Raw genomic sequence first — 13,271 nt, 5'->3', positions numbered from 1 at the left:
TCATGCTTTGCTCGTATATGGCCTTGATCAGACCACATATAGATTTGAGAACAGATTTTGTCAGCTCGTTTTTCATAAGGATGAAGACATAACATGGGTCCAGAAACAACTGATTAAAGTGGTTTCTAGTCTCTATGATTATATTATATTGAGCATTGGAATGTTGGATATAAAGAAAAATAAAAAAATGAGGAAATGAAATTTGCAGGAGTCTAGCAAGGAGGAGATAACCGAGACATAAGTTGGTAAGAGATTTTTACTATACTGATGTGAATCAGATCTTTCATAGAACAATAAAACAGGAGAAGACAAAGGGAGAAAAAGAGTCCATCCTATAAGAAGGATTAGTAGAGTATGAATAGCAAGACAGTTCTTTGGGTGTGGAGAGTGGTGGGTGATTGGAATATATTACATGAGTGTGGAGATGGTGAATGAGTGTAAGGCATATTTTGTGAGCTGTGTGTTTGTGTGTGACACAGTGCAATCCCCAACAATGTCTTTTGCTTCATGGGGGTTTGATGATGTTAACAATAATAATGACCTTAATACTAAACTGAAAATTCTATGAGAAATAAATAATTACCAATTAAAAAAGGCACGTAAATTTGTATATTTTTCTTCCACCAAATAAAATTTATAAAAATCCGTCAAAGCAATGTTGTTAAATTGTGATTTTAGCACTAAATCCACCTGAAGCTCATCAAGTTCCATCTGTAAGTTTTCTGGCACATTATTTACATCAGCATCCATTGGACGAGCAAATATAGCGAATGTGGAGTCTTTGTTTTTGAAGTCGGCAAACCTTGTATCAAATTGCTCTATTAGTGCCTTCAGTTCATCTCCATATCAATTATAAGGGATATTTTTATGAGTTGCTAGAGTTGGAAAACGATAACAATTTTTAGCTCTTATCTGACTTTCCAACAATCTTAGTTTATTACAAAGAGCTTTGACATTTCCATGCAGTTCATGAACCAATTGTCCTTGTTTTTGCAATTTAAGATTCAGATCGTTTAGGTATCCGGTGACATCTACAAGGAATGCTAAATCACACACCCACTCATCATCTTTTACTTGGTTAATTGTGTTTCCTTTTATGTCCATAAAATCTGCAATGTCTTGTCTCAGATCATAAAATTGTTTTAACATTTTACCTTTACTCAACCACCTCACTTCACAATAATAAGACACATCTTCATAATCTGAAAATAGGTCTGCCAAATACTCCTTAAATTGGTGGTGATTAAGTGCATGTGACTTAATAAAGTTATTACTGGCTACTACAACTTCCATAACATTTGTGAATTTAATCGATTTTGCACACAGATTTTTGTTGGTGAATAATGCAGTGAAAATTTGTTAAATTTTCCAGATGGATCTGTAGTTCTATTGCTCTTTCATGAACTATTCCAATAAATCCCTTCTGTGCACCAACCATTGCAGGGGCTCCATCAGTGCATATGCCAGATAGTGAACTCCATTTAAGCTCAAATCTTTCGAAGACTGTGCTGACTGTTTCAAATATATCTTCACTGGTAGTTGTTCCTTTTAACGGCCGAAGCGCCAATAATTCTTCTGTGATGTTGAAATCCGCATCAACTCCTCGAATAAATATTGATAGTTGTGCTGTATGGGAGGCATCGATTTGAAAGCAACTGAAAATGCTCCCAATCTAGCAATCTTCTCTTTCAAACTTTTTTTGATATCATCAGCTATAATTTCTATCCATCAGACAACAGTATGTCTCAATAAACGAATATTCTCGAAGTCTTTTTTCTTTCCAGGACATATTTTATAACAGGGTGACGCTGAACTGGATAAGGGAAATGGGTTTACAGTGATACTGCTGGACCTGGCAAAGGCGTTTGACAGGATACCACATGGAATTCTAATCCGTAAACTACAACATATGGGAATGGATATAGGGTTGGTGAGATGGATAGCTGGGTGGTTGATGGAGAGATATCAAAGAGTAGTTTATTCAGGAATAGAGTCCAAAAAACGGCCTGTGACTAGTGGTGTGCCACAGGGTTCTGTTCTTGGACAACTGCTGTTTAATCTGTTCATTAACAATATAGGGAATGGTCTAAGTGGGACAGTTCATTTGTTCGCTGATGATGCAAAGTTGGGTAGGGCGATAGTGAATGCAGAAGATGTCAAAGTCTTGCAAGATGACTTAGATAGATTGGAGTTCTGGACTAAGGAGAATGGATGTCAATTTAATGTGACAAAATGTAAGGTTATGCATTTCGGAGTGAAAAGATTAGCAGCAGTATACCACATTGGTGGAACTGTACTCCAAGAGATTGATGAGGCCAGGGACTTGGGAGTGTTGGTGGATAGGGAGATGAAGTTTAGGGGGCACATTGCGAAAGTAGCTAAATCAGCTCATCAACTCACTTGGTTGTTGAAAAATACCTTGACGAGCAGAGAAAAACAAGTTATTGTACCTCTGTACCGAGCCCTGATAAGACCTCATCTCGACTACTGTACCCAGATTTGGTCACCTCGGTTCCTTCTTGATGGGGAGGAGGTTGAGAGGATCCAGAGGCGAGTGACTAAGATGATAGCAGGTCTATGGAATGCACCATATGAGAACAGGTTGAAGATTTGTGGGTTGCAGAAACTAGTTGATAGGCGAAAAAGGGGAGATATGATTGAGACATTCAAGTTGCTAAAAGGATTCTATAGGATTAATTCAGATGATATTTTTGAGATCAGGACTGGTGGTGGGAGAACTAGGGGACACCCATGGAAGCTGGGCAAGAGCGTGGTTAGCAGGGGTGTTAGAGCTGGGTTCTTTACTTTTAGAGTGGTAAATGAGTGGAATAAGCTGCCAGAGTCTGTTGTGGGTGCTATGACAGTGAGCGAGTTCAAGGCAAGGTATGATAGATACTGTGAGAATGTTGAACAGCTGTGTGAACATGATGTTTAGGGCCTCCCTCGATGAGTCTAAGGACTCCTGGAGTAGCCCGTGGTAATAATAATAATAATAATTAATAATAATAATAATATTATACTTGCAACATCCAGCAGACATTCTTTGATAAATAACCTTCACCAAATGACTTAGAATGCTTAGTGATTTTTTCGCTTACCACAAAGCTGGCTTTGACAATGCTGTGCTGCTGTGTTCTTTGCTTGTTGAAAATTTGCTGCTGGGTAACCAAGTTCTTCTTCAACTTCTGTATTTCATCTTTTCGTAGCTCCATCAATTTTTGGGTGATCCGTATGTCTTGAAGTAAAGTGTCTCTTCAAGTTGTATTCTTTGTTGATGGATACAGATTCGTTGCACAGCAAACATACAGGCAAACCTTTATTCAGAATAAAATGATAATCCTCCGTCCAGTTGTCTTGAAATTGACGATTCTCTGCATCTACTTTTCGTTTTTTGCAATAACCCCTTTTGCAATATCCCAAATTTATAAGCGATATTCAGAAATGTCAAACAAAACTGTCTTCTACACCACAGGTGCTGAACAGAACACAACATCAACGCAAGCACCGAACAGAACATAACATCAATGCAGGCACTGAACAAAGCACAACACCAACGCAAGTACCAAACATTGTAACACGTTCACACATGCCGCTAGTCAAAGTGAGAAAGAGACCTTGGTTGGAGAAAACATAGTGTTTTGTGCAAGTCATATGACATCAGCTTAATGTGAGTTAGTAGAACACACCATGTTTTCTCCAACCATGAATCAGACAAACTTCGCTGAAATAGATTAGGGTCGGATCAAAAGAAGTAAAGGGCCGGATCCAGCCTGCAGGTTGCCCATATGTGATACAGATAATGAATAAAGAGGGGATAATGTACATCCTTCTCTCACACCAGATTTAACATTAAACCATCTTCCTGTACTTCATTCAATCCTAACTGCTTATTTACAACTCAAATAAAGACTAAGTATTGCTTAATATAATGCCCCATTGACACCATATAACTGTAGTGTATTGAATAACTTCTCTCTTGGCACCTTGTCGTATACCTTTTCCAGATCGACAAAACTTAAATACAGATCTTTGTTATATTCCCATGATTTCTCAACTAATTATCATAAAGTGAAGATCTGATCCTGACAGCCTCTATTTGGCCTGAATCCTTTTTCTTCACCAAGCTTTTCTTCCACAATTCTTCTCAACCGTTTCTCAAGTATACTGGCATAAATCTTGCTTGGAACACTCAGTAGGGAAATGCCTCTGTAATTCTCACATTCAGTTTTTTCCCTTTTTATATATGGGTACTATTAGAGCTCTACTCCAATCATCAGGATTCATCCCTCTGTCCAGGCCTACTGAACTATGCAGTGCAGCCACTGTAAGACTTTTATACCACCATACTTCAGTATTTCTGTTCGAATATCATCTACTCCTGCTGCCTTTCCACATTTCAAGCCTTTGATGGCTTTATCTACTTCAAGTATGGATATATATTCCTGACTGTATGCCTGTTGAGTGTTTTTTACCACTGCTCGTTTCATTTAGCAATTTTTTGAAGTAATTACTTCATAATTCAAGGATATATTTTTCTCCTGTTTTCATGTCACCTTAATCATCTCTAATTCCTTTTACAGCACTCTTTCCTTCATTTCTGAACTTCTTCAACAACCTGCAGAATATTTTGCAACCTTTTTTGATATTTATTTTCTATATTCTTGCCAAAGTCCTCCCATGACTTTTGTTTAGCTAGTTTTATACTGTTTAGCTTTCTTACATTTGTCTCTGTATTCTCTAAGAGCACAAGCTGACTTATTTGCCAGGAACTTTTGATATGCTTTCTTCTTTTCCTTCACTGCCTCTTTTACTTCTTGTGTCCACCACGGAGTTCTGATTTTTCTATCCTTGCACACAACCTCACCACATGCCTCTCTGGCTGAATCAATCAGTGTTTGGTTTGGTTCCTGTTCTGAAACGCTTTCATTTTTTCTTCAATAATCTTTGTGTATTTTAGTCTACAGCTCGCATCTGAGAGATGCTCAACTTTTATTCACTTTAAAACTTTCTTACATGTTATTCTTTTCAATATGAAACTCAATTTTATCTTGCTCAAGACTAAATAGTGATCACTTCCAATTTCAAATCCTCTGTACACTCTGGTGTCCTGCACCAGAGTGAAAACATCACTATCAACAATAACATAGTCAATGAGACTTTTCTTATTCCTTGATTCTTCTCTCCATGTGAATTTGTGCACATTTTTATGTTGGAACATGGTGTTAGTAATAACCAGTCCATGTTCTGAGCAGAAATCCAACAGGTATTTGCCATTATTGTTAGCTTTGCTCTTTTCTCCAAATTTTCCCAAAATATTTTTGTATGTCTCACAATCACTTCCTACTCTGCTATTTAGATCCCCCAACAATGACCAACTTTTCATTTTTCATTGTGTCAGTAGCTTTCTCTAGAGCTTCAAAAAATTCTTCCACTTCTACCTTAGTAGAGCCTTCTGTGGGACCATAGGCACAAATAAGTCTCATTGTCCAGTTCCCCATTCTTATATTTGCCCATATCACTCCACTTGAGACTGCTTGCCATTCAAGAAAATTAGCCTCATATTTAGTGTTGAATACTATGGCTACAAGTTCTTTTCTTTGATTGTCATTGCTTGAATATAACATTTTGCATTTATTGCTCAGAAAGGTCTCACCAGTTTTTGTCTTTTTAGTTTCAGTCACCCCTATTATATCGATCTGGTGCTGATCTAATTCCTCAGCTAGCTCCATTTCTTTGCCATTCAGGCTTCTTATGTTGATAGTAACAATCTTCAACTCTGGTGATATTGAGTTGGGGTGTGTTTTAGGGTTTGTTCCCTTAATGTTTAACTTAGATGTTTAACATATCCCTGATGTCTTTTGGCCAAAAGATCACAGAGGGCATATGGTACTCGGTTCATGGTAGGTAGGAGTTGGAGGAGGGTTATTCCAAAGATCAGCTTTATTTTCAGGTGCTATAACAGTGGTGTTGTCATGTGGATGAAAGAGGTGGAAGTGCAGGTGAGCAGAAATTGCATCTCATGGTTTTTACAAGGGACTAAAAGGCATGACTTCCATTTGGAGAAAATGGGTTTCCTACAGCTTGCCCTTACAAATGTCAATTTGTTGATGGCTGTTTTGCATTTATTACATGTAATAAATGTAACAAATTATGAACTGCCTTGGTACAATTGTTATTTATATTAAATCATGGCTTTGAAAATGAACAGGAATTTTTGAATGGAATAGCCCTTATGCCAGTGAAAATAATTTCCGTGTCTCACTCCGAGCAGTTATCTAGATCAGAAAGGCAGAAACAGTAGTTGGCCATGAAAAGGAAGAATAAAATTTCTGAGGTCATTCCATTTTGCCCCTTTACAATGCCAAATGACACGAAGATGAGAATGGCTGGAGGTAAGTCATTCTGTGTGTGTGTGTGTGTGTGTGTGTGTGTGTGTGTGTGTGTGTGTGTGTGTGTGTGTGTGTGTGTGTGTGAGAGAGAGAGAGAGAGAGAGAGAGAGAGGAAACTTACAAGTTACCATGAGGAGAAATTACCTCCTTGGTATATCTGGAAGGAGAACTGTTTAAGATCAAGAGTATTTGGGAGAGTGAAGAGAGTTATCATGTAATCAAGTTGGTAGATTTGCATTAGGTTACTGCTTAAAGCAAATATTTCTGCATCTCTTCCAGTTTGGTCAAATTGGAAAAGGTAAGTAAGTTGGAATTGTGGACATTATGATCACTAAGGAAGACTGCTTCACTAATGAGCTACTTGGATTTCAGAAAGAATCTCTGAAGATAAGTCAAAGAGGTCAGGGTGGATTTTTTCATAATTTGGAGAGCAGTAAATACAGCAGATAAATGTTACTGAACAGAGCAAGGAAACTAAACTAGAGAAGGTCAAAAGCAGAGAATTCAAGGTTTTGTATTCCCTGACAAGCAATGTCAGATCTAGAAAAAGTACAGGTGCCACCATTGTGGCAAAAGGATTATACAGTGATATTTGTAAAGATAAACTGTTGTTAGCTGTGAACATTGTAGATATAAGTTAGGTTTCAGTCAAGACTAGAGGGGCTGGTCTACATGTCTGCAAGTGATAGTTGGTTGATTGGTTAGTTATTTTTGATTTTTATGGTGCAAAGAAATCACAGGTAATACTGCAGCTGGACACAGGTTACAGGAGTACATATGGTAAACAGTTAGTAGGACCATCACAAACATCTATGCCCCTGATGGGATTCGAACCTGCAGCCTCTTGACCAAAAAAAAATGTTAGTGTATCCACTCAGCCAACCAGGCCTATATCAATATAGTATTGATGTTTATGCCATGGATATTAGTAAAGTGGATGTGAAAGTAATTTTTTCTCCCCTTTTGTACAGGTTTTGGTAGCGTGTGGTATTTTTTGTAAGAATCAAATCATTTTCTTTCTTTTTTTTAAAAAAAAAATCAATCACAGTGACATTAAACTGTGTATCTATTATACATTTCATTTCTGGATTAGGAAATAACTGAAGAGAGGGTAGAGACATTCAATAAGAAGAAATACTCTTGGACATAATGCTCATACCAAGAAAGACAAGTCTCCTTATTATAACATGGCCTTGCAGTGCCCCCAATGTACCAATATTTGGGCCTCACCCATCCAGGTCAGAGTGTGTGCATGGCAAGGGATTATGTGCTAGCTGAGCATGAGTTCTAAATAGTTCCTGACAAGTTAGAGTGAACTATCTGGTGGTGTGCCTGAGGCACCATTTACTGCTCCACTTTTGAAACAGAAGAGGTGATAGGTATCGAAGTATGTCTGGCATGGAAAGGTGTCACTCACACTGTGGAGTAAGGAGGGAAGGAACAGAAACTGAAATCCATGTTCTCATGAAATGCCATTTAGACTCATCTGTGTGGTAGATGAAACACTACCCTGCTTTGATAAGCAGGGCGGTGTTTCCCTATTAGTTGAGGGTGTCATCTACCACACAGATGAGTCTAGATGGCATTTCCTCCAACTCCAAGATATACTTTTGAAGCAGAAAAATCATGGAAAAAAAGTGAAACAGTTTGAAAACAAATTCCAAATATTGGAAGCCCAGTGAAAAAAATCAACCTCACAAAAGTAGTGACTGATTCAGCCATGAAAATGTGAAGTTAGCTGCACAGATAGAAAAATCAGTTAGCAGATTCAAGCAGGTAGTCCTTTCTTATAAGAAAGCTGACTTATAAATAAAAGTAGCAAAATTAAACTCATGAAAAGACTGAAAAGAATATAGAAGATAAATGAAGAAATAACTGATGGAAATAATCTAGAACTGAATATATGAAGATAACAACTGTCTGGATGGGAAGTGGTTAGCATCCCAACTCCCAAAACAATAAACTATAGATTCCAATCCTACTGTGGGCATGGATGTTTAGGACAGCCATTAGATAGGAGATAAATTTCATCTGTTGTAAGACCAATGCCATGCTTACTGGAAGCCTGAAGTGTCTTGAAAAAGTTAAATATTTGATCTCTAGAGTAATGTTGCAAGATAATGTAAAAATAAATAAATAAAATAAAAATAATTAAAATCCTCCCAATCTACCCTAGTACTAATGTACTGTATGTTTACACCTTTCATAGGTGGGAATCACATAAAGACAAAAAAGTGTTCTTCAAACCAGTTCACACAGAATGAAGTTACTTGCCACAGACTGGCACAGAAACTACGTGCACCCACACACAATGCCTAGTGGCATCATTCCTAACTAGAAAATGTGCATTACAAGTTCAGATTCCAGTTATTTTGGGGTACCTCCTTGTACATTGTTTTATTTTTTTATTTATTTACTTTTTTGTGTATATTTATTTGTTTATTTATCTACTTATTATATTTATTATTATTATTACCTGGATCCCAATCTTGTAAAGAGTTGTCTTCCCATATTTGACCACCAGCTAAACGGATTATTTTTTTCTTCTTTTCTTTTTTCTTTGTAGACACTTCTTCACCTGTATTTTGTGCTGGCTGAATCCCCAAAGTGTCTTCAGAAGAAGCTTTGGCACTATTCATTTTGTCAGTTTTCTGAACACCCACCATAGGTGACATAGATGTAGTTGATACTCTAGTTACTAGAGTCTCTCCATTTGATACTGCAGATTCATATTCTATGTCAGTTTTAACTGGTGGTGCTGCATAAACTGTCTGTGCAGGCATAATGACTGGTGGTTTCATTGATGTTTGTGGAGGAAGAGAAGCAGGAGCCATGGATGTAGGTAGCATGGGGGGACCCATTGGAGGAATAAAGCCATGTACCATAGGACCCATTGGTGTCATAGGTGTCACTGGAACAACAGGTGGAGGTCCATAACCTGGTGCTGGCAAAATACCAATTGGACCCATTGCTATTTGCTGATGCATACTGGGATGATGTGGTGGAGGTGGAAATGGACGAACACCTGGTGGAAGAGGAGGACCCCTCATAGGTCCGAATGGTAACCTCACTGGAGTACGATGTAATGGTATATGTGGACGCTGCAACTGATGAGGAATAAACTGTATAGGACCATGTACAGGTGGTAATGGAGGAGGTGGTGGCGGCGGTGGTGGTGGAGGCGGTAAACACCTTGCTGTAATAGACATTTTTAGAGTACACTTTACTGGATTTAATAGAATATAAAATTATATTATATACATCATAACTATATTAAAATTCTTTAATACCTAATATTTTAAATTTCACATAAAAAAATAAAAAACACTAAGAAATGCAAGATAAAAATCTACATTTCATAGCCATGCCAAGGCAAAAGAATGTTTATAAGAAGCTAAAAAAAATCTGTTTGAGAATTATTTTTCTCTTGGTATTCTAAGATAAAGCTTATATGCTATGCTAATTGGGTTTATTTTAGAAAACAATAAGTAAGGAGAGTGCTATATTTAGTTGGTATATTTGAATTAATAAAAGTTATAAATATGTCAGCCATCACAGAACCTTGGTTAGAAAGACCTAGGTTCCAATCTCATCTAAGATATGAAGAACCTTCAACTGAAAAGTCTCATATCATAGTGGCAGTCTTTTCCATTCTGAAAACTCTAGATTCTCATCCAACAAAGAGAAACAAATTGGCCCCAAATACCTACAATAATAATAATAATAATAAAAAAAGCATGCCATGCCATGCAGATAGATTTAAATGCCTTTACAGATCATTAATTAGGTCTCCATGAACCCAAGTTACTGGCTGTGACAGATCATCAAGCCTAAAACTTAAAATGATAGATGAGATGGGTTGGCTAAGCATTAGATAATCTGGAAACTCTGCTCAAAGTATAGTACATCGTAACTAAAGTTATGATGTACCATATATAACAACAACATAACCATAGTAGGATTCAAAGCTGTAACTTGGCTGAAGGGCAGATATGTTATGCACTCAGCCATTCCGGCCAGCATTCAACAGTAATGTTAATTAATATACTATATTTAACACATTCACATCGGGGCAATTGTCACTCTCTCTCTCTCTCTCACTATGCCTTGTGAAAATTTTGTGTTTGCATTTCTACAGACATGATGGTTCTTTGATTATAACCAATTCTGCATAGAGAGGGAAGAGGGACTGATGTGTTTGTTTAAGAAAACAATAATTAGGATATGATATATGTGGTTGATATTTTAGAATTACTAAAAGCTATAAATATGTGACCATCATTAATAAGCTATGTGAGGATTGGAAATATAAAGGAGAAAGAACAAGTACGAAAAGAAATACTTTCTTTATTGGCAACTAAAGTATTAATAATTCACATATGTGATATTATATGTGTGTAATGTAAGTTGCTTGGTAGAGCAAACAGCATGTAATCCTCTAATAAACATATGTATATGCATTTATGATGTCATAAATTAAGGGAAAAAACTCTAATGAGGAGAGAGAGAGAGAGAGAGAGAAAGAGAGATCTGTTTGCAAAGTATAAATAAGTAACCAATAATAAACAGCTACTGTACACATTTGGTAGCTCAGTAAATAACTATAGGGAAAGGCTAATCCAATGAACTAATAATGTTCAGGTGATTCATTTAGGGATGGCAAGAAAACATGTCAGTTAATGGAGTTGCAAAATCATCGTGTAAAATTTGTTGTGCTTGTTATGTATATTTATTTCTCTGATTTATTTATAATTCGCTGGTTTTCTAAAAATTTTCTTTTGTTTACTGAGAATCAGTATACACTTTTTACACAGTAATAGAATACACAAATAATTTCCAATCATCATCGGAATTATCCACCCTTTCATGAATCCTACATTCATTCTACTCAAATAATAGATACCTCACAATATGCTAGTATTCTGTTGTAGATCAACCACTTCATGTATTACATAAAAGTATTCATTTTAATTTAGGAATAGATAAATTTTACTACATCTGCTGTTTCTGAAGAATGGAATAAAGATATTCCAATACCGTGAAAAATATTCCAACCTCAACAGATGTTACACAGCAGAAGCAAGAAAAACAAGTGGTTTTAGTGTATTGCTAAGCACAGTACAGAGACATTTTACAGTCCTTGTAGTATGTTTAGCAACAATTATTGTAATTAGAGACAACTGGAATGACACTTCATAATGAAAATATTTCCCTCCCACACACACACACACACTCTATGCTACATGCATGCAAGCAAAACAGATTTATTATAGCACTAAACACATTTGTCCTAACATCCTCTTTCAAGTTTTCAGTTCCAGAAAATTTGTATAAAATGCAGTCATTGGGCACAGAAAGCATAAAATTTATGAAAAGCAAAAAGACGCATATGAGAATCTATATAAATATATAACTTGAAATCAGTTTGAATCAAATTTCAAATATTTAATATCAACAAGACACTTCACAAATGCTAATTATAAATAAAATCCTACCAAAAAAGTTGCAACTAACATGCCATATAAGCTTTGTGAAAATGTGACTGCCTGACACAAAAGCAGCATATATATATATATGCTAAAGCTAGTTCCTGCTTGCATTTATGCATATGCTGACACCGCTTGGCATGCACATGTTAATAGCAATGTCTCTGTAACACAGTCAGTATATGCCCTATTGCCAGGAGTGGGGGGGGGGAGAGTTATGTAGACATAACAGGCTATCTTATACAAACATACTGAGGCTGGAAAAAATCAAGATGGGCTTTTTCTCCAGATACACCCACAGCCCAAGATCAACTAATTCAGTGCTGAAAAAAAAAAAAAAAAAGTAGGCGGGTGAATCATAACATAAGAGGACAAACTGATATGTCCTCATATATCAGTTGGTATAGAAATTATTAATTTATATAGAAATGCAAAAATGTAGGCAGCCACAGTTTGATTTCAGACTTAATCTGATATAGTGTTGGTTAGTAGTCTCTGTAATCAATGTTTGTCAATGAGATATTAATTGTCTCATTATTCATTTGTAACTGATACAGTGGATAGGCAGAAGGAGAAAATGTTTCTATCAGAAAAATGCCAACCTGGTTACAATATCTGCAGCCTCATTTTCCTTGATGCTGATGTGGTTTCACATCCAACATAGTCAAATATCCAAATGGAGCCTCCTTATTTGATAAAACAAATTAGATCCAAGAGTATATTATACTTGACAAGAAATCATGGTCCTGTTTTAATCCTGTATTTTGTTTGCATAAGCAAACAAAGTTTGCTTGTTCTCATCAATTGGAGCCAGATCCAGGAATTAACTAAGGTTAAATCAGTGCAGAACCATTTTACTACTTTTATACAAAAAATGTACATATTACTTGTATATAGAAGATACAGAAACTCAGATCTTCTGCAGACTATGTTTTTGAACCAAATGAGAAGCATGGTACAAAATATGAGTTTTCTAAAATAATTTGTGTATGTTTTAAAGAACTGAAATGCATAAGTATCCAAGCTGGATAACTGGGAGAAGAACTTCACATAGCCTTTTAAGGAATGTGGAGAACCAATCAGGGCTTCTAACCAAATGTCCAATCCTCACCTTCTCATGGTGTATTCTGTTAGATATCTACTTGGATACTGAATGAACAAGGATGGATTGGCAATTTAGGATATAGCCAACCAAACTGTATTCTTATTTGCTAAAACCATAATGAAAAACTATGGTATAACATGACAGAATTTCATGCCAGTTAGGGCATTACATGGTTAAGGCCCCTGTTGTTTTCATCAGGGAACCAAGGCAAACAGCAAAAGGTCAGTTACTAGAACAAATCCCGACTCAGTGTCAGCAGATATTAAGATTGGCACCATCAACATAAGAAGC

General features: G+C 36.5%; 1 protein-coding gene across 1 annotated transcript in view; it reads right to left on the bottom strand.

The window, feature by feature from the left end:
- LOC150107224 (uncharacterized) overlaps nucleotides 1–13,271 on the bottom strand; it is a 186,527-nt gene that overhangs the window by 149,607 nt on the left and 23,649 nt on the right. Inside the window, exon 3 of the mRNA XM_090391082.1 lies at nucleotides 8,866–9,585. Coding sequence (XP_090247208.1) covers nucleotides 8,866–9,585 — 720 coding nt within the window. The remainder of the gene's footprint in view (nucleotides 1–8,865; nucleotides 9,586–13,271) is intronic.

Source organism: Typopeltis vanoorti, chromosome 4 (genome assembly GCF_054136105.1).
Source record: "Typopeltis vanoorti isolate ZY-2024b chromosome 4, IOZ_Tvanoo_1.0, whole genome shotgun sequence".
Taxonomy (NCBI): domain Eukaryota; kingdom Metazoa; phylum Arthropoda; class Arachnida; order Uropygi; family Thelyphonidae; genus Typopeltis; species Typopeltis vanoorti.
The sequence above is the reverse complement of the archived record's forward strand: the minus strand, read 5'-3'. Positions and strand labels throughout refer to the sequence as shown.